Source organism: Staurois parvus, unplaced genomic scaffold (assembly GCF_062004578.1).
Source record: "Staurois parvus isolate SC_StPar_1 unplaced genomic scaffold, SC_StPar_1.0 ptg000758l, whole genome shotgun sequence".
NCBI classification, from domain to species: domain Eukaryota; kingdom Metazoa; phylum Chordata; class Amphibia; order Anura; family Ranidae; genus Staurois; species Staurois parvus.
Genome location: NW_028318554.1, coordinates 811,235 through 834,246, shown reverse-complemented (window position 1 = coordinate 834,246; position 23,012 = coordinate 811,235). Strand labels below are relative to the sequence as shown.

The following is a 23,012-nucleotide window of genomic DNA, read 5'->3' as shown; positions in this document are numbered from 1 at the left end:
TAAAGTCGGGTGTACACTGAGGCCGGGTGCCGAGGAACTGAGCAAAATTCACTCAGTGGGCAGCCCTTAGAATCAAAGGAACCGGGTGGAAAGTTGTGGGCCGAACAGTGACTACATCCAATGTCCATGTGCCTGCTGGTTGGGTATTTTGACAGCCGGTGGGGTTGACACATCAGGAGATTCAGCCATCCGCACTGTGTAGCATTGATAGAGGAATCGTTTTCCAATCAGCCTGCAGGCTGAATGGAAAAAAAAATAATTGACAGGGTATGGCCAATTTTAGGATCATTATTGTCTGTCATTCTTTAAGTGGAACTAAACCCTCCTATCTTTTTCAGCCTAGGAAGCTGCCATGTTAGACTCTGTTTGATCTGTAATGGCCATGATGCTGCACATGTGATCCAATTATGACTCCAGCCATTTGATGGTTTGGTTGAGAACACAGGCACAAGTGGCAGTTCGCATTCCTGGCATGCCAAGACTGTTTTTTGAAACCTTTAAATTGATAAGTTTAGTTCCACTTTAAGGCCTCCTTCACACCACTGAGATGTCAGTTTTTCTGCACGTGTTCTGCAAGGGCACAACCAAAACAATTGTCCTCTATGTGCCATGTTCACACCACAATACTAGTATCCTGCAGATTTTTTCTATGCTGGAATCTGGAACATACAGTATATAAAATGTATTGAAGCACACATGAAAATGGAAAAAATAAGCAGATTTCAATTGCAGAGAAACGAGTTTACATCCATCATTTTTTCTGCACGTATTTTGTGAATGAGGTCTAAATCTGACAAGAACTAAAACTATTTTTTGGAAAATACATTTCCTTTTCCTGGTGCTTTAGATTTTAAGAAGGCCATAGACAAATCGTAAAACGAACGTCCTGTGGATCATAAACAAAAATAGCTCATACAATTTTGGCACTGCATGTTGGATCAAGCACTTTGGATTACGGCACACTAATGATGCGAAAAACGAACAATTCAACGACTGACACAAGTTTTGTTTGTTTTTTTTGGCCTGCTTTAGGGTCTAAAAGCCTTATGTAAGTTGATTAAAATGTCAACAAAGAACAGAGATGGGAAATGTAAAAAAAATGACAAGACAGTAAGGGAAGGGAAATTAAAGGGCAAAAGGGAGGGTCACGCTAGCACAAAAAAAAAAAAAAAATGGGGGATGAAATGGAAGGGTAAAAAGGGAAAGTGCAAAGAAAATGAGCTTTAAAGGATAAAAGAGGACAGAACACAGCTGAAAGGAGGGTATAGAACACCAAGGAAATTTTTTCTCGAGTGATAAAAACATAAATGTTGATTTGACGCCACTAAACGTTAAAAAAAATGAAACCAAAATTTCCTAAAAACAAACATTTTGAACAATATTCTACTAGTATACAGCCAGCTTTAGGGTGAGGCTAAACCACAGTGGCTTAATGGTTAGCCAGGGGCGGACTGACAACTCATGGGGCCCCCGGGCAATAGGGGATCATGGGGCCCCTGTGTCCTCGCCCAAACTTAAAAAAGCCTATGAAAAAGGTACCAGGGGCATCTCATGGGGCCCCCTACTGACCCCAGGCCCTCAATAGGGGATCATGGGGCCCCTGTATCCTTGCCCAAACTCAGAAAAGCCTATGAAAAAGGTACCAGGGGCATCTCATGGGGCCCCCTACTGACCCTGGGCCCTCGGGCAGTGCCTGAGTTTCCAAATGGTCAGTCCGCCCCTGTGGTTAGCACTTATGCCTGGCAGTACTCGGGTCATTGGTTCGAATCCCAACCAAGGCACCACCTGCCTGGAGTTTGCATGTTCTCCCTGTGCCTGTGCGGGTTTCCTCCGAGTACTCCAAAGACATGCTGGTAGGTTGATTGGATCCTGTCTAAACTGGCCCTAGTATGTGTATGTATGAATGTGAGTTAGGGACCTTAGACTGTACACCCCTTGAGGGTCAGGGACTGATGTGAATGTACAATATATATGTAAAGTGCTGCGTAAATTGATGCCGCTATAGAAGTACCTGAAATAAATAAAAAATAAATAAATAAACCAACTGTCCAAAGCGTTAGAGAGGTCAGGCTGTGAGGCAAAGCACATAAAGACTGGGTGGCAAACCAAAGGAAGGGGCAATAGAAAGGACCAGCTAGCTATATAAAAATGTTGGGCATTTGGTTACCTCAAAAAAAAAAAAAAAAAAAAATGTGGGTTTTCAAAACATGTTGGGTTTCTTTGGCAGCCCTCCTCTTCTTCAAAAATAAATCTAAGTTAGCCAAAATGTGTATCACCAAAATGCAAAACATTCCACTAACATGGTATAGCACATTCAGCGCCAGGACAAGGTTGTCTAGTGCCCAGGGCGAAGTTGCCAAATGGTGCCCGAAACCCCCCCCCCCCCCCAAAAAAAAAATTATGAGCATCATGTGTTAGCAAAAATCCCCTCCCGCCAAAAACAATGGGAGCACTAATCGACACACTTACCCCCTAGGATAAATTCCCTATTAAGCCAATATTCTCCACAAAAAAAAAAAAATTCCCCCACTTCCAGTACAAATCCCCCCATCCCAGCTCAAATTCTCTCTGCTCCCCAAATTCCCCTCTCCTAGGACAAATTCTCTACCTCTCAAAATTGCCCCTCTGAGCATTAATCCTCTTCCCTTCCAAATCCCCCTCTCCCAAAAGAAATCCCCCACACCCCCTCTCCTTGCATTAATCTCTTCCTAAATTCCCCCTCCGACCAAAAAATTCCCATAATCGTCCCTATTAGTACAAATCCCCCCCCCCCAACCCAAATCCCCCTGCCTGACACAAATCCCCCCCCTCCAAAATCACCCCTTCTAGCACAACCTCCCAAATCCCCACTACGCCCAGGATAGCTGCCCCTCCTGCCCACCCCTTGTCCTGGCCCTGAGTACATAGTATAGTGGTTAACATAGTAGAACACGATACTACTGCCAAAATCAGAAAACTGAAAAAACTGTAGAAAAAATAAACGCAACTTCAAGGCAGGGTGAGATAGAAGATATGAGAATGAAATTGAGAAGTATATGCTGTAACAAGAGGTATCAATTATACTTTTTCCTCGTGAACAAAATTCATTAAAGAGAACATTTAAACATTTAATGAGGTAAAAAGACACAAAAATCTTGTAAGGTTTTAGGATCGGATGGAAAAGCTTCTTAATCTCACCTCACACTTGTAACACATCATATGGAAGTTCTTCTCCAAAGCCACCACCCGCACTGTCTCATCCCGGCCAGGCTCGGGGGCAATTGGATCCCCACAAACGGAACAGCGAGGGGCATACCGCCTACAAAATACAAAACACATTGCAAAGATTAGAAATGGAAAAACCCCCTAGGAGCAGTGGTTCTCAATCACCAGACCACGGCCTATGTGGAGCTGCAGACTCTTCTTCTGAGCCTCCAGACTGCTGAAAATCCCTAACCTCCCAGCTACATAAGTGCCCTCAACCTCCCATTGGAACCCATAGTGCCCCAGCCCCCCTGAGAGCCCTCAGCCTACAGTGCCCCCCAGCCTGCTGTAGAGCCTGCTGACCCCCAGAGTGCCCCAGCTTCCTCCAGAAACCTCATCCCCTACAGGGCCACCAAACCAATTACAGAGTCCCCTAACCCAGTCCACAACCTCCATCCTCCAAGAGTGACACCTTCCAGAATTTCAATACATATTTTGTATTCCAATTCTTACTGTTTAAGTATCAACTTTTTATCACTATTGGGTCATGGAAGAATTTGGAAGAATTCATTGGCCCCTGGTATGAAAAAGTTTGAGAACCAGTGATCTAGAGCATTGGTCTCCAAACTGCGGCCCTTTGCTCACCTTTATGTGGCCCTTTTGGCACTATTTCTTCCATTTGATATGTCACTATTCCTCCCTTCTTCCACTGACACCAACAGTAGGCATAATTCATACCAATGACACCAATGTCGGGGCACTATTCCTCCCACCGACACCCATAATTGGACACTATTCCTCCCACCACACCCATAATTGGACACTGTTCCTCCCACCGACACCCATAATTGGACACTGTTCCTCCTACCGACACCCATAATTGGACACTATTCCTCCCACCGACACCCATAATCGGACACTATTCCTCCCACCGACACCCATAATTGGACACTATTCCTCCCACCGACACCCATAATCGGACACTATTCCTCCCACCGACACCCATAATTGGGTACTATTCCTCCCACAGACACCCATGATGGGGTACTATTCCTCCCACTGACACCTACAATGGGGTACTATTCCTCCCACTGTCACCCATGATGGGGTACTATTCCTCCCACTGACACCTATAATGGGATACTATGCCTCAAACTGACACCCATGATGGGGCACTATTCTTACCACTGACACCCATGATGGGGCACTGTTCTTCCTACTGACACCAACAATGGAGCGCTATTCCTCTCTCCGATACCAATGATGGAGCGCTATTCCTCCCACTAATACCAACGATGGGCCACAATTCCTTCCACCGACACCAATGAAGAGGTTCTATTCCATCCACTGACACCAATGATGGGGCACTATTCCTCCTACTAATACCAAGGATGGAGCACTATTCCTCCCACTGACACCAATGAAGAGGCACAATCTGTCTCCCTAAAGTCTGAAGGACAGTAAACTGACCTTTTGTTTGAAAGGTTTGAAGAGCTCTGGTCTAAAGGAATGGAGGATAGAAAGCAGAAATGCGGGGATGGAAATCAGGGTTGAGGGACTCCATGTCCACCATGAAAAAAAACTCACCGGTGGTAATCTGCAACGCAATGCGGCAGATTGTTCTGGTCCACTATAAAAGGCTCGCCCTGCAGAGGACGGTGGCACACCGCACAGGTGAAGCATTCTGGGTGGTAGGCCTTGCCCATCGCCTTCAGCAAACGTTCGGTAATCTTCTTTTGGCACACGGCACAACATTCCAATGTGTCCTAAAAACATGTTCAGCATTATTACGGCCTTACAGCAACTAATTATACTTCATTATATTAATAATTCTTTATTAACAAGTGACAACATCCCAGCTAATGTTCATCCTATTAAAAAATCATCCTGTAAAAAACAAAAAAAAAAAAGGAAAGAAAAAAAAAAAAGAAAAGAAGGACGTATAACAAGATTGAGTCACGTTCTGAGAGCGGACTTTGAATTTGGGGGGAGGAAATATCGGTCAGCGGCTGCACTGGGAACATGTAACATGTTCCACGATTCCCAAAGGTGAACTTGTCCTCTAATATCTACCCAAAATCACATTGCTAATTGCACACTGTACTTGTTTGTAGCTTATATACTGAAATTTGCACTTAAAACTGTAATTTGTTTCACTTTTGGAAATGCCAGTAAAAAAAAAAAACTTGGCTATGCCAGTAAATTTTGGGTCTTGTGTCAGTGAATTTCATTCTGGTAGGTTGGCAACACCGCTGGTACTATATAAACTTTGTAAAATAATAACAACAAAAACACTCAAGTACAAAAAAATACTTCCAGAAATCCAATGAGATCCTAACTGTACTTCTCTAGGTCATGGATAGCTCTGTCTCTGCTACAATTAACCACTTCAAGTCCGGACACTTTCCCCCCTTCCAGTCTGGACACTTTCACCCCCCTTCCAGTCCAGACACTTTCACCCCCCTTCCAGTCCAGACACTTTCACCCCCCTTCCAGTCCGGACACTTTCACCCCCCTTCCAGTCCGGACACTTTCACCCCCCTTCCAGTCCGGACACTTTCACCCCCCTTCCAGTCCGGACACTTTCACCCCCCTTCCAGTCCGGACACTTTCACCCCCCTTCCAGTCCGGACACTTTCACCCCCCTTCCAGTCCGGACACTTTCACCCCCCTTCCAGTCCGGACACTTTCACCCCCCTTCCAGTCCGGACACTTTCACCCCCCTTCCAGTCCGGACACTTTCACCCCCCTTCCAGTCCGGACACTTTCACCCCCCTTCCAGTCCGGACACTTTCACCCCCCTTCCAGTCCGGACACTTTCACCCCCCTTCCAGTCCGGACACTTTCACCCCCCTTCCAGTCCGGACACTTTCACCCCCCTTCCAGTCCGGACACTTTCACCCCCCCTTCCAGTCCGGACACTTTCACCCCCCTTCCAGTCCGGACAAATTTTCAGCTTTCAGCGCTATCACACTTTGAATGACAATTGCGCGGTCATGCAACACTGTACCCATATGAATTTTTTAGCATTTTTTTGAGACAGATAAAGCTTTATTTTGGTGGTAGTTATTCACCGCTGGGATTTTTATTTTTTTTTGCTATGTGTTTTTCTTATAAAATTTTGCAAATAAATAATATTTCATCATAAATCTTGTCAAAAATGTATTTCGTTATCTTTTTAGTAAAAAAAATATATATATATAACCCAAATTACTTTATAACCAAAAATTATAATTTTAATTTTTTTTTTATATATATATTATTTATGGGTTTTTTTTTTTTTACATACTGTCACCCTAGCAGTACAGTGTCACCATGGTGCTACTTGTGGGGGTGATGAAGATTTTTTTTTTTTTTTACACTGATTGCTTTTATACTCAAAGGCTGTAAAAGCAATCATTTCTCCTTCTCTCTGGCTACATTCTTGCAGCCATTGAGAACTACTGTGTGAGCTGTGATTGGTCACAGCTTGTCACATGGTACAAGGCTGTTGTGAATAGCCCTGTACCATGTGACCTCTGTGATCATTTACACATTTCACAAGTAGTAAGCAATGATGTCAGAAGTGACATCATTGCTTACTACTCTGCATGTGATCACTGATTGGCCAATCAGTGATTACATGATTGGGACCTCGCAGAGAGGTCCCGTAAGATGATCGGTGTTCCACTGTGTCCGGAGGACACAGCGGGCACCGGATCGCAGTGCTGCACGCTCCCAGGGAGCGCACACAAGCAGGGGGTAGGGAGGCCATTTATAAACATCCACCCACCACTGCACTGCCACTGTCTGGCAGTTTGGACAATTTCATGCTCCCAGCTTTGTGCGAAGAAGAGTTTGGGGATGGCCCCTTCCTGTTCCAACATGACTGCACATCAGTGCACAAAGCAAGGTCCATAAATACATGGAGGAGCCAGTTTAGGGTGGAGGAACTTGACTGTCCTGCACAGAGTCCTGACCTCAACCCCATAGAACACCTTTGGGATGAATTGGAGCAGAGACTGTGAGCCAGGCCTCCTCCCCCGACATCAGCGCCTGACCTGACAAATGTGCTTCTGGAAGAATGGTCCAACCTTCCCATAGACACCCTCCTAAACCTTGTGGACGGCCTTCCCAGAAGAGTTGAAGCTGTTATAGCTGCAAAGGGTGGGGCCAACTCAATATTGAACCCTACGGACTAAGACTGGGGGGCCATTAAAGTTCATGTGTGTGGAAAGGCCGGCCAACCAATACTTTTGGCAATATACATATACACTGCTCAAAAAAAATTTAAAAGGAACACTTTTTAATCAGAGTATAGCATTAAGTCAATTAAACTCCTGAGATATTGACTGAGGTAAGTAGCACAGGGGGTTGCTAAATTTTTATTAATACCAAAGCATCTGAAACTGATTAATAACAGGTGCACTAGATGGGCAACAATGAGACATCCCCCAAAACAGGAACGGTTTTACATGTGGAGGCCACTGACATTTTTTTCCTTACTCATCTTTTCTGACTGTTTTTCACTAGTTTTGCATGTGGCTCAGTGTCACTACTGGTAGCATGAGATGATATCTGAACCCTACAGAGGTTGCGCAGGAAGTCCAACTCCTCCGGATGGCACATCAATACATGCCATTGCCAGAAGGTTTGCTGTGTCTCCCAGCACAGTCTCAAGAGCATGAAGGAGATTCCAGGAGACAGGCAGTTACTCTAGAGGAGCTGGACAGGGCCCTAGAAGGTCCTTAACCCATCAGCAGGACCAACATCTGCTCCTTTGTGCAAGGAGGAACAGAATGAGCATTACCAGAACCTTCATGAGGGTGGCCTGAGGGTCCGGCGTCCTCTAGTGGGCTCTGTGCACACTTCTTGGCACCATAGAGCTTGATTGCAATTTTCTATTGAACACCAGAATTGGCAGGTCCACCACTGGCACCCTGTGCTTTTCACAGATGAGAGCAGGTTCACCCTGAGCACATGTGACAGACATGAAAGGGTCTGGAGAAGCCGTGGAGAACATTCTGCTGCCTGTAACATCGTTCAGCATGACCGTTTTGGTGGTGATGGGTCAGTGATGGTCTGGGGAGGCATATCCATGGAGGGACGCACAGGCTAGACAATGACACCCTGACTGCCATTAGGTATCGGGATGAAATCCTTGGACCCGTTGTCAGACCCTACACTGGTGCAGTGGGTCCTGGGTTCCTCCTGGTGCAGTGGGTCCTGGGTTCCTCCTGGTGCACGACCATCCCCGGCCTCATGTGGTGAGAGTATGCAGGCAGTTCCTGGAGGATGAAAGAATTGATATCATTGACTGGCCCCCACGCTCGCCTGACCTAAATCCAATAGAACACCTCTAGGATATCATATTTCGGTCCATCCAACGCTGCCATGTGGCACCTCAGACTGTCCAGGAGCTCAGTGATGCCCTGGTCCAGATCTGGGAGGAAATCCCCCAGGACACCATCCGTGGTCTTATTAGGAGCCTCCCCCGACGTTGTCAGGCATGCATACAAGACGTGGGGGCCATCCAAACTACTGAAGACCATTCTGAGTTGCTGCAATGACATTTCATCAAAATGGACTCGCCTTCTGGTTAATTTTTTCACTTTGATTTTTGGGTGTCTTTGAATTCAGTCCTCTGTAGGTCGATCATTTTCCTTTCCATCAAACGATGGGGCGTCCTTACGTTCCTAACACATCACCCCGTCCATATCAGTATAGAGATCCAGCAGGATATATTTGTCCATTGAGATCTGACGTTTTCAAAGTGTTCCTTTAATTTTTTTTTAAGCAGTGTACATAAATGATATATATATATATATATATATATATATATATATATACACACATATATACATATATACACACACACATATATATACATATACACACACACACACACACACACACACATATATATATATACACACACACACACACACACACACACATATATATATACACATACACACACACATACATATACACACACACACACACACACACACACATATATACACACACACACACATACATACATACACACACACATATACATACATACATACACACACACACACACACACACACACACACACATATACACATATATATATACATACATACATACACACACACATATACATACACACATAAATACACACACACATATACATACACACATATATATACATACATACATACACACACACATATACATACACACACACACACACACACACATATATATATATACATACATACATACACACATACATATACACACACACACACATACACACATATACACACACACACACATATACACATACATACATACATACACACACACATATACATGCACACACACACACATATACATGCACACACACACACACACATATATATATATACATACATACACACATACATATACACACACACATACATACATACACACACACACACACGATGGAAACGAAGATTGTCTCTATTAGGGGGACACAATTGCTGGAGTTAAATGGGGACATGTGAATTTATTGCAGAGATGTACTTTTTTCCCCAAAATGACCTAAAAATAACCCCAAAAGAAAACTCTCTGCTAACACACAATAAACAATCGCCTTTGAAATAAATCTTTTCAGCAGGTAAACAGCGCTCAGCAGGGCGTCCAATCCTCACAATGGCCCAGATCTGAACGCCACAATGGTTCACAAAGAGCGTCTACGCTGCAACTGGGAGATGTAATATAATGGCTCCCTGTGATCTCGCCTCGCTAACACTCTCTAATATAATCCACTTAGAGGAGGAGATAAGCGTTTCATCATCACAGTCCGGCTCACAGCACCAATGATGGAATATTTCTGAAGAGGACGAGGAACGGGAAAAAAAAAAATTAAAAAATAATCTGCTCAGAATCAGGCAATTAGTGAGAGTGAACAGGCTAATAACTGTGATGAATATACTGGGGCTGAATTACAGAGGAATATTACTGAAAACGCTCCTCTGCACATAATAACGGGTAACTTGCACCTGACATTCACGGCGGGTCAAGTACAGCGTTGTGGCAAGTTAAATCACAGATTATATGTTGTCTATTCGATTATTATGCCTTGCTTATGTACTGTATACATTTATTAAAGCTGAACTCCAGGCATGCAACTAAATACACAGATGAAATACATATATGGGAGCTGTTTTACCTGCAAAGAACATTTATTTCTGTCCATTCAGTCCTGAGATTTGCACAGCTCTGCCACACAGCACAGCCAGGTGAATGACAAAAAATTCTCTTTTACAGTTAAGGAATACAGTGCTGTCTACGCTCCAAATCCCAGCATGCCAATTGGATACTGAATGAGTAGCAAGAGACTAATGAACTTATTCCTCTACTCATTCCTCCAATCAGCATGTTCCTTGTCAACACATTTGCATGCAGAAAACCTGAGTCGTCCCCTTCCCTTTCCTATTCTGAGCTGTACTGTACAGAGGATTGTGAGTGGCTGATACCAGATGTGAATCAGGGGAAGGGGGGGATTGGCCAATCACAGACCACTGTGATTGGCTGTCACAGTGGTCATATGATTGTGAGCCGGCCCTGCTGGCTACTAATCATTAGCAGAGACTAAGAGCTGCCTTTGCCAGCTCAGTCACTGTGCTGGGAGCGCACTCTGTGCAAAGAAAGCTCCGCCCCCAATAGAAAATTTTTTATTTATTTTTTATTTCAGGTACTTATATATCGCCATCAATTTACGCAGCACTTTACATATATATTTTACATTCACATCAGTCCCTAACCCTCAAGGGGCGTACAATCTAAGGTCCCTAACTCACATTCATACATACACATACTAGGGCCAATTTAGAAAGGAGCCAATTAACCTACCAGCATGTCTTTGGAGTGTGGGAGGAAACCAGAGTACCTGAAGGAAACCCACGCAGGCACAGGGAGAACATGCAAACTCCAGGCACATGGTGCTGTGGTTGGGATTTGAACCTGCGACCCGAGTACTGCCAGGCAGAAGTGCTAACCACTGTGCTGCCCATATTTGTGGCTTATGGGTATTAAAGCCCACCCTTCTTGCCACTGCACAGATGCATTACATGGGCAGCAAGAGGCTCAAGCAATCAGTGAGCCACCAATGCTTTCCAGCCACCAAATTTCTGGGGTTTGCATATACTGTACACCCTTTCATTAGGGTTATAGGTGCATAATGCCGGAAATGTGTTGGATGTCATCTCTTGATAGACCCATTTATTTATCATTTATTAGGAACCACCATGAAGCCTGGAGTCCAGCACTCCACCACCCTAATTACAGAACGATGGGAAATGTAGGCAGCAGAGAGGGGAAATTACACAGAAATTATCCTCTCAAGAGCCCAGTGAGGCACCCTGGGAATTCTGGCTGCAATGAATTAGAAAACGCATTCAGTTAAACACAGTGACCTCAGCACAGTTATATTTTTTATTGAATAGCATTAGTAGCTAACTGATTTGCTTTCACTAGCTGCCTTCTATAAAGTTGCATTCACACTTTGAATTTATTGAACCCCCTTCTTCTGGCATTCCATACCCCGGTGGAAACTGATGCACTCACCTGGTAGCAGTCCTCACAGAGTGGACGTCCCTTGTTCTCATAATACTGCTGACCCTGGAGCTGCTGGTCACACTTGGAGCACGTGAAGCAATGTACATGGTATAAGTGTTCTCCAGCTCGCACCACCGTCTCTGTCCGAGAAAGACCCTTACCACAGAATCCGCAGAGATCTGAGAGGAGGAGATAACCAACAATTGAGAGTCAACCAACAGAGTCAACAACCAACAATCAGCCCTGAATGGCCCTTTGCAAGATCACCCACTATTATAATATAGTACATTTATAGTACACGGTGTAAGTGTTCTCCAGCCATCACCACCGTCTCTGTCAGAGAAAGACCCTTACCACAGACTCCACAGAGATCTGAGAGGAGGAGATAAACCAACAATTGAAAGTCAACCAACAATTGAGAGTCAACAACCAACAATCAGTCTCTGAATGGCCCTTTTCAATACCATCCACTATTCTAATATAGTACATTTACATCAGACATCTACTGGATGTATTCTATAATGTGGAAGACATTTCGTAACATCTCCAATCCAATTCTTCAGTAATAATGAGTGTCAGGAACATACTCTAAAATTTATATCCACACAGGGGGCACAGACCTCTTAATCCAACCACCATGGGAAGGCAGATGTTATTTTCCAAGAACAGGATGGGAGGTTCCAGAGTTGTGAAATCTCCAAGTTTTAGTTATGTAATCCCAGCATAGTGCCAAAAAGTCCTTCGATTTACATGGTTGAACCCCTAAAAATAATTTTCAAGTCTTGAGGAGCCCTTACTAAAACCCATTCATTGGGGGTCAATGGAAAAAAGGAGGAAGAATGCAACCCTTACATTGGTGGTCAGAATGCCACAAATACAGATGACTTAAAAGATCATTGGTGTCCTGCCGCTGGCTTTGCCAAGTGGTGATGGCCTCAGAACTATACAGGCACCATCAAATGGAAGGACAATCAACCACAGTTCAAGGAACCCTTTGCAACCTCTGGAGGAACCCTGGTTGGAATAAGCTATGAAACGTCTAACATTGCAGAACAAGTACAACTGAATGTGACTAATGCTAATCAATATGCATTGACAAGTATGCGGAGACTTCACTTTCCTAGTTTAGGCACCGGGCAGGGTTTTAAATTGCTGAAACCCTCCATGATCTATCCTTAGTCACCTTGAACATTTGCCTGCACTGAATGCTTTCTCTAACCTGTGGGTTCTCATCCCTGACCTGACACTCACGCCATGTGCCTCGGAATGATGCAGAACACCGTATGTATCAGGTCCTCCATCAAGATGGTTACCAAGGTCTCATGGGATTTCAGCATCCACACGGACAACTGTCTTCCCCAAAATGGCCACTCAAGTAAGGTAAGACACTTTCCCTCATTGAACCCCAGCCCACCTGTAATTGAAGCTCAATGCCAACTACAGCCTAGAAAAGAGCCTGCACCAGCCTACAAGCAGTACAGATTTCTACCAAGCACCACAGCCAGTGGATACAGGTGAGGCTTGAGTTCTCCTTTAACATGACCACATGTAATATAATCTGATTCTAGAACAGGCAGACCCACAGATTGCATAGTTCAAAAGAAATCAAACAAAGGTTTGTACAACCGTACAATTCTGACATAAATCTCAACCCTCCTGGCTTCTAATCAAAACCAACAAAGTACGGACCGGAGTTGAGCTTTATGTTTTGCTGTGGGCTTCCTTTACCATCTCGGCCCACTAATACCTGACAAGTTCAGATGGAGAAGTTTTGATAGCAGGTTTACAGCGGCTAATCTGCGTGAGAACCAGCAAACAGAGTTCTATTCTGGAAGCAATTACGAGGAGATTTAATAAAGGAGTCCAGATCTAATTCACGTGTCTACAATATTTCCTTCAGTATAAACTTAATTTTGATATACCAACCATCACACAGCATGATGCAAAATGACCGCAGACAATACTGCCATCGCGAAATCACCGACTTTTGCAAAACAGACACAAGTCCTTAAAAGGGACAGTGCTCCCATAAAGTGATGCCCTATATGGCCAAATGTATTTTGACACCCCTGCAAATTATTATATTTAGGCGTTTCCAGTGAGGGGTACTGTTAAAGTTGACCCCAGCCTTCCCTTCAGTCTCGCACCATTGAACAGGCTCCTCTTCTGGACTGAAATTGCTTATTCTCATTTCACTGCACACTGTGAGCTTCTAACAATGTGCATTAGAAACTGCAGTAAGTCATAGAGAGCTTGCCTCATTTTCTGGTTGGAGAATGTCCAGCATCATCAAGGCCTTTCCTTCAGGGGTGTATTTACCACAAGGCAAACAAGGCATTTGCCTAGGGCGGCACTTTTTAGGGGGACAGCCCCCCATAAGAAGGGACATATGTGGCATGAGGATCAGGTGGGATCCAAGAGAGGCTGCGGGCTGCTTGATGGTGTATGCAGAGCTCGACTGTCGTTCCTGGGAATGGCCAGAGCTGTGAAGGTGAGTGTCTCTCTGTCACCGGGGGGGGGGGGGATAAGGCAGGGGCAGGGGCGGACTGTCCATTTGGAAACTCGGACACTGCCCGAGGGCCCGGGGTCTGTAGGGGGCCCCATGAGATGCCCCTGGTACCTTTTTCATAGGCTTTTTTGAGTTTGGGCAAGGACACAGGAGCCCCATGATCCCCTATTGCCCGGGGGCCCCATGAGTTGTCAGTCCGCCCCTGGGCAGGGGTGTTTTTGGTCACTGTCAGACTTTCTCCGCCAGGGAGGGGTGGGCATCCAATTTTTGTGTTTTGCCTAGGGCAGCACAATACCTAAATGCACTACTGCCTTCCTCCCCAACCTGACTGGTCCTGGCCTGCCCCTATCAATAACTGTATTTCAGTTTTTTTTCCATCATGGAGCCTCAGTATCACATCATTAGATACATTTTTTATATTTAAAATGAAAATGAAGTACAACAGCACTGAATCCTGGAGTTCTGGATTTTTTTTTCTAATGTTGCATACTCTACACCCTGACCCGAACGACAATACTCCACCAAGGAAGGTCCTAAAGCCTTCCATAGGTGCAACATCCATGCTAGCAGACACAGCAGTCCATGTTGAAGCTGCAAAGTTTTCTTGTATTCATAACAGGATATGAGCTCAGAAAGATGAAAATAGTGACTAAACCAAAAAAAGACCAAAAGCTACATAAATTACGCTGACAGTTGGCCCCGTTTTTACTATTCTTGCTTTCACTGGTGACCCCAGGGGTTAAACACTTGAGATTTCCACTTAACTCATGCTCTTAGGAGTTGACATCAGAGAAGGCGAACCTCACCCAGTGATAAGCTCTTAAAACAGTGCATACAATATTAAAAACGGGTCTCCGCAACGCATAAGGGCCATCTGTGATTCTGTGCCAAATTGGAGACCAGCTGGGCTTACCTTCCTTCAAACTTCAGAAGAACTTCTGATCACTTTGAGAGCCACTGAAATTTAAAATGGATGGAGAATAAAACTCTATAACAAATTTGGAGAATGCCACCATGATTGTTTTGGAACCAGCAGTGTTGGCCGTATCTAGTAAGTTTCACTTAGCCCAAAATGTTTTCTTCCACCATTTCAAGTCTTGTACCAACATCGGAAAGTTTATGCACCTACGTATACATTGTAGATGCAGCTGTTTTTTGTTAGGGCTATCTTATTCCTTGAGGTTCATTGTTTCCATAATTTATACTATTATTATACAGGATTTATACAGCGCCAACAGTTTGCGCCGCGCTTTACAATATAAAGGGAGACAGTACAATTACAATACATTCCAGTACAGAAGGAATGTGAGGGCCATCCCAAGCCCACCCAGAAAGTCTGCCAGGATCTGCAACTATTTCTCCCCTAGCTTGCTGTGGTGGTCTTACATGCTTTGCCCACGTAGGTGACACCTAAAAACAAATGTGACTTTGTTTAACAGAAATCCTCCTGTACTGAAATGGTTTACCCCAACTTTACTGCACATTGTGAGCTTCTCACAATGTCCATTAGAAGCTTTAGCAAATCAAATAGAGCCCACCTTATTTTGTGGATAGAGGATGTTGAGCTATGTATCCTAACACTGACGTACAAAGCTGTCCACCATACTGCCCCGTACTACATCACTGACCTAATATCCAAGTACCACCCAACACGCACACTCCGCTCCTCACAAGACCTCCTTCTCTCTAGTTCCCTGGTCTCCTCCTCCCATGCCTGCCTCCAGGACTGCTCCAGGGTGTCACCAATCCTCTGGAACTCCCTGCCCCAACCCATCAGATTATCACCTACTCTCCTCTCCTTTAGGCGCACCCTGAAAACCCATCTCTTCAGGGAAGCCTACCCCACCCCCTGCTAACCTGCCGACCTCCTCCACTTTTCCTACCACTCCATCCCCCACAGCTATCTCCTCCTGTACCACCATCCCCTCCCTCCTAGATTGTAAGCTCCAAGGAGCAGGGCCCTCGATCCCCTCATGTTTTGCATTGTATTGGTATTGTTCTGTCACATGTTCTGTCCCCCTTTGTAATGTACAACGACTGAGCGAACTATTGGCGCTTTATAAATACTGTATAATAATAATAATAATAATAATAATAATAATGTACTGAACCCTGCTGACCCCTCCCACCAGCCATGATCTGCCTGCATTGCTTAGAGAAGCAAGTTTATCGGCCACCAATGCTTTTTCCAGCATGACCGATAAAAAGAACCGAGAAGAACCACGAAAATCGGCCGACAACATTGACCCACTAACGGTGTGAATATCGGCCGATTATTCGTTCGGACGAAAAATCGGCCGATAAATAACCCATCTATGGCCTGCAATAATGTCACTAGGACTTAAAAAAAAAAGAAAAAAGGTATGTCATGAAAACAGAAAGGTTCTATATAAACTTTTCATTAGCATGTTGATGGGGAAGGGAAGGCAGAGAGGAGGAAATCAGGAAACAAAATATAAGAAGAAGCTTTAAAGCAATCAAAAGCTACAAGGGCACAGTAAAGGGGTCCACAATACACAACGTGAGGATATGTGCTTTAAAGAAAACCTGACGCAAGAGAAATGCATAGGAGGTACTTGATGACCACCTTCTGAAAACACTAGTTGCCAGCCTAATATTACAATTACCTGTGAGCCACTGTGAATTTAAATTGTGAAATAAGTTCGCTAGCTCCTCTTTACATCCTCATATACATGTATAATACTTCCAAATAAATTGCAACAATGGTGCCGCGCCCTTTCAATAAATGTGTATTTGTTTATGCTAAATGTGCATAATGAACTATTTATATACGTTCATTAAATTAACTTAATAAAAAATCCTAAAAGACTTTATATATCAATCCATATAAACCAACATTATTAGTGATTGAAATTTTACAAGTGTCCAATTCATAAGTGAGTTCAATTGAATGCGAGTCCCATCATACTTGCGGTTTGCTTAATATACTGTAAGTAGTTGTTCAAACAATGCAGATAATTTGTGCTATTAGACCCCAAAACATGGATGTAATCTGGTGTGTTCCTTTGTAGAAAGCAGATCGGATAGTTCCCCTCCTTACTCCTGGTAATGCTATAAGAGATGAATCCAGAGTGTGGGTCCTCCCTTCACTTGGCTCTATATGTTCTCTCCCTATTACTCCAAGTGTGTACCTAGTTGCCCGCCTGTCACGCTGGTCACTTACATGGCAATTTGAAAGCGCAAAGTCTGGATTACTTTTTTTGTCAAAATCACTGGTGTCAATTGACTACAAGGAACACGCTAGAAAACCAGAGTTTTTCCCCCCATTTTGATTTCATTTCCTTCTTATAATAAACTGAAGCTGACAATGTGTTGCCCAATTTTGAATTCACAATCAGCTGAATTTTGTTGGTCAGTCCAGTTTGTGGTTGATAGATTAGTTTCTAGGAGATTACTTTTGCTCTTATTCGCAATTCTCAGTGGCACAAAAGTGGTTGCCATTAACTAAGTGTATAGCCAGTTTTTGACTTATGCAGGCCATAGACGGGTCGTTTATTGGCCGAATTTTTCGTCTGAACGAAAAATCGGCAGATGTTCACACCGTTATTGGGGAATGTCGTCGGCCAATTTTCACAGTTCTTCTCGTTTCTTTTTATCGGTCATGCTGGAAAATCTATGAAAAACGTCTGTTTTTCGTAAGCATTGGTGGCAGCAACAACCGATTTTTCGTTTATCGGACGACAATTCGGCCGATAAGCGTTCCGTCTATGGCCTGCATTAATGTCTCAAATCAATGACCTAAAATAAGCAGGCCCAGCAGGTGATTTAGAATGTCCTGAAGCCTCAGGATCACTTCAACATTTGTCAATTGCAGGGGCGGACTGACAACTCATGGGGCTCCCGGGCAATAGGGGATCATGGGGCCCCTGTGTCCTTGCCCAAACTCAAAAAAGCCTATGAAAAAGGTACCAGGGACATCTCATGGGGCCCCCTACTGACCCTGGGCCCTCGGGCAGTGCCCAAGTTTCCAAATGGTCAGTCCGTCCCTGGTCAATAGCGTCATCATATCTTTCTTGGGTCGGGCTTCTATAAAGGATAATACTGGAATACACCCGTGCACTAAGATGCTTCAGTGATTACAAAAAAAAAAAAAAAAAAAAATGGAATGTACCCATGGAGTGTCCTTCTGCTGTGGGCTGTTTGTCCATCTCCTGCATTAACTGCTGAGTCAGCATCTCCAGTTCTTCCACTTCCTTCATGTTTAGGGTAGTGGAGCCAGCAGTCCGATTCTGCAAGAAAATAAAATGACATCAGAATAACTGCCTACCCTCAACCATCAATTCATCTGCCCAATGATATTTCTCCTGGCTGACAATTCCAAGAGCACATACGGCCATTCACAGTAGCACATCGTGTTCATGGGGCCTGCAGATGCACCTGGTGATTATCCAAACAAATTCTAACCTGGACTAAAATGGTGGATACCCATAATCTAAAAGGCAATTTTTTTGTTGATTTTTTTTTTTTCTCCAATAGGTACAATTTCTCTTAAATTTCCCATCTCAAACAGAGAAAAGAGAAAATCTCACATATGGGACATTCTCTTCACACAGTTGTCCTAGCGACAAGCAGGGACGGACTGACAACTCATGGAGCCCCCGGCCAATAGGGGATCAGGGGGCCCCTGTGTCCTTGCCCAAACTCAAAAAAGCCTATGAAAAAAGGTACCAGGGGTATCTCATGGGGCCCCCTACTGACCCTGGGCCCTTGGGCAGTGCCGAGTTTCCAAATGGTCAGTCCGCCCCTCATGACAAGATAAAATTTGGGATTTTCCCTCACTTTCAGTCCTGGGGACAATGGTCAATAGGACAACAAGGAGGCAGTAAAAACTAGAGAAGGCTTCTAATGTTTTGCTACACTATCAAACACTAAAATACATTTTTGTCTGTAAAATACACTAACCAAAAGAAGCCCAACCAATCCAGACAGTTTTGGCCAGATAGAGGGATGCATGTTTGGATCCCTTAGGCTGACTGACCACCTACTGCTGGACAAACATAAATTTGAACAAGTTAAAAAACTTTACAACCTCTGTTGCCTTCAATTCTCCCTTACATGACCCTTACAGGTTTGCCCAATGTTAAATTTAAAGCATTTACATTAAAGTTCCTTACAGGATCAGAAGGTCTTTGTGGGCTTGGCTGAGGTCCTCTGGTCTGCATGCCATCTGACTGCAGCCTTGGTGCCTGAAAATGTTCTGGTTGTGGTTTAGGGCCAGATGTCCCATTGGCTTTTATCACTCCGCTTTTAACACTCTCTGGTGGCACAAAATTTCTGCTAAACTCCATCTGCGGGGCTGGAACCCTGGCATTTTCATCCGGTCTGGCTTTTTCAAGCACTTGAGGCTTTTCTCGTTGATGTGCATAGTTGAATCCTGGTGATCGTACAGATGATGGTATGGAGGACGCTGGAGGTTCAGACACCACAGGCTGTGGTGGTGGAAATTTTTGCTCTGGTGGTCGCAAGGCCTCTGAACTTGGCTCTGTTGGCCGGGGAGAGAAAGTGTGTGGAGCAGAAGGCTTCGGAGTGAAGGTTTGAGATGGAGTTGGTTTTGGAGAAAATGATGGTGCACTTGGCTTTGGGGAGAAGGTCTGAGCCGGTGGAGGGTCTGCAGCAGGAGGTGAAGGAGAATATGTGTGAGGAGCAGATACTTTTGGAACAAATGGAGAAGCAGGCTTTGGAGCAACTGGTGCAGGAGCGGCAGGCTTAGGGCTGAAAGACGATGGACCAGCAGTCTTGGGAGAAAATGTAGGAGTATTTTTTGGAGTAAACATTGATGGGGCAGTGGGCTTGGAAGGTACCGGTGCAGCAGGTTTCGGTGCAGATAGAAGTGGGATAGGTGGAGCCAGAGGAGGTGGTGGTGGAACCTGTGAACCAAGATTAAAGTACTTTTGTAGATTAAAGTCAAGTTTAAAAGAACATCCATTCAGATTTCCACTGCACATACGGTATATATGTTAGAGGGCATGCCTATGAAGAAACATTCTTTAAAACAAAAATTAATAGTACTTTGGGGGGGGGGGGGTGAAAATTGGAGAGATTGGTAACTAAGATGACAGACTCCTCTTGCTGAAACAAGACTCAATGACTGGTGGAGAGATTAAAGGAAGCAAAGCCCGAACTTCAAACAGAAAGAAATTAATGGGGTGAATGAAAAGATGACAAGCGAGTGAAAAAATAATCTTTGTAACCAAAATACCATCACTTAAAAAGAAACAAACATTATAGGATAAGGAATGTATATAAAACAAACATTAGAAATATCTGCACTTCCCTCTTTTCTGAAAAGTAATTTACCAACACAGCTTTCTATTACGGTAATTATAAAGACTGACAAACTTTTGTTTTCCGTCCTGTACAAGGACTTAATTTTTCCACAGTTCCCAGAAAATCAAACTGAAAAAGCTGTGGTGTGTAAGTAAAAAAGTGATTGGTAGACTAATGAAAAATAGTTGAATCCAGCAAAGTGTATGTATAGCCATTTTTTAAAGTTAAAGCCCCTATCAGGTCAATTTTTGCTTTCTGTGTCCTTGCTGGGGAGATTTCCCTTCTGACACCACAGGAAAATAGAGGACACCCCCCCCCCCCCAAACTGAGGGGAATTTTCATCTTAGATGTCCCTGGAGAATTTGCCCCCATTAAAGATAACCCCTGACTTTGGTACAACATTTTGGATTTCCCCCCCACTTTCTGTCTCAGTAACAATATTCACCAGGACAAACAAGGTGGAGCTCCCCAGCAGGGACACAAGCAGTGTTTAAAACTTGACAGAGGGCCTAAACCTTCCATATCTTATCCACAAACTACAAAAAATTGCCTTTACATACATGTAAAAAAAAAAAAAACAACAAAAAACAATTGCATTTAAAGAATTGATTCAGGTGGATTATTGTCATCAGTTAAAAAAAAAAAAAAACAGATAAAGTGATCAATAAACATGAACAAAACACCAATTTCAGCCTTCATAAGTTGGGTCTTATATCAACAGAAGCAATCTGGACTGTGTAGATTATACATATTTTGAGCAATGTAATGTTTCAAATTAATAAGAACAGCAGAAAATTGGGTAGAATAAAGAAAGAACCAGATTTGTGAATGACAATCTAGTTTACCTTTTGCTCATCATGCGTAGGGGTCCCTAAAGTTTTTAAACAAAGGGCTAGATCACTGGCCTTCAGACTTTACGAGGGGCTAGACCAGGGGTGGGCAAACTTTTTGACTTGAGGGCCGCAATGGGTTCATATATTGGACCCGGGGGCCGGACCAAGAGTAGATGAATGATGTGTATGTGTCATCCATAGTAAGTATAGTAATATTCCCCCATAGTAAGCATAGTAATTAATCCCCCATATAGTAATTCATCCCCCATAGTAATTCATCCCCCATATAGTAATTCATCCCCCATATAGTAATTCATCCCCCCTATAGTAATTCATCCCCCCTATAGTAATTCATTCCCCATATTAATTCATCCCCCATATTAAGTCCCCCATAGTAATTCATCCCCCATATTAAAGTCCCCAAGTCCCCCCTGTGTCAATTCACTTACCTTTGCTCCGCGCGTTCCTCTCGCCGTGTTCCCGCGCCGTTCCGGTCTTCAGGGCGGACTGTGAGAGGAGCCTAGCTCCCCTCACGTTCCTCACGCTGCCCCGCCTACACACATTCTGACAGCCGATGTTTGCCACGCTCCGCGGGCCGGATTAGAAGGTCCGCCGGGCCGTAGTTTGCCCATTGCTGGGCTAGACTGTAACCAATGGGTATAAAAAATGCCCCAACATCAATGCCTCAGGTTTGGTGGAGAGAGGGAGCAACACATTCACTAAGGGTTAGTGGTCCTAAACTTTTTGAACAAAAGGGCTAGATCACTGGCCTTCAGACTTTACGAGGGGCTAGACTGTAACCAATGGGTATAAAAAATGCCCCAACATCAATGCCTCAGGTTTGGTGAAGAGAAGGAGCAACATATGCACCAAGGGTTAGTGGTCAGTGGGAGTGGAAAAAAATAAGTTAGTGCCTGTGGTCAGCAGGAGGAGTAATAATGTCCTATCACCAGTGCTGGATTAAATTCTGTGGAGGCCCCTAGGCAGCGAAAAGCTTGGGCCCCCCCTCGCAGGTTGCTCATGGGGTACCATTGAAGTAAGTAGAGTGCATGTCAGCTGGGAGATGGAGATGACCACCACTACTGTACATTACACGTACCTAGGTTGTACCAACATTTTTTATTACAAAACTGACAGCTCAAAGATGAGATTTGAGGAGAAAATACTGTAATGTGAACCTGATGTCCATGATTTATATATTTGGGTACACTATACATTATTTTCTCTATAGAGAATCTTTATTGTAAAAGTTTTTGTTTCTTTGGGTTGATTAATTTTTTCTGCCTTTTGTAAGGAAAGCTTCATTGTAATTTTCTTTCGGGATCAAATCAATATTATTTTGATCGACTGTCATGGGACCCTTAAAAAGCGTGTGGCCCATAGGCCAGTGTCTACTCTGACTATTTTGGTGTTCCAGCACTGCCTATCACTGGTGTCCATGGAGGCAAAAGTAACCCATAACTGGCATCTATGAGTGAAATAATTCCCCATTTTTGGTGCCAGTGGAAGGAATAGTGCCCCATCAATGGAGTTGGTGGAAGAACTGTGCCTCATCAATGGCGCCCGTGGAAGGAATTGTGCCCTATCAGTGGAAGGAATTGTGCCTGATCAATGGTGTCAATTA

The 23,012-nt window shown here is 44.0% G+C and overlaps 1 protein-coding gene across 3 annotated transcripts in view; it reads right to left on the bottom strand.

Moving 5' to 3' along the window:
- ZYX (zyxin) overlaps window positions 1–23,012 on the bottom strand; it is a 57,128-nt gene that overhangs the window by 1,912 nt on the left and 32,204 nt on the right. For all 3 annotated transcript variants that reach the window (XM_089654363.1, XM_089654364.1, XM_089654362.1), the window contains exons 4-8: window positions 19,403–20,155; window positions 18,400–18,517; window positions 11,768–11,937; window positions 4,771–4,949; window positions 3,178–3,298 (exon numbers count right to left, since the gene is read on the bottom strand). In XM_089654363.1, the coding sequence (XP_089510489.1) occupies window positions 3,178–3,298; window positions 4,771–4,949; window positions 11,768–11,937; window positions 18,400–18,517; window positions 19,403–20,155 (1,341 nt within the window). The remainder of the gene's footprint in view (window positions 1–3,177; window positions 3,299–4,770; window positions 4,950–11,767; window positions 11,938–18,399; window positions 18,518–19,402; window positions 20,156–23,012) is intronic.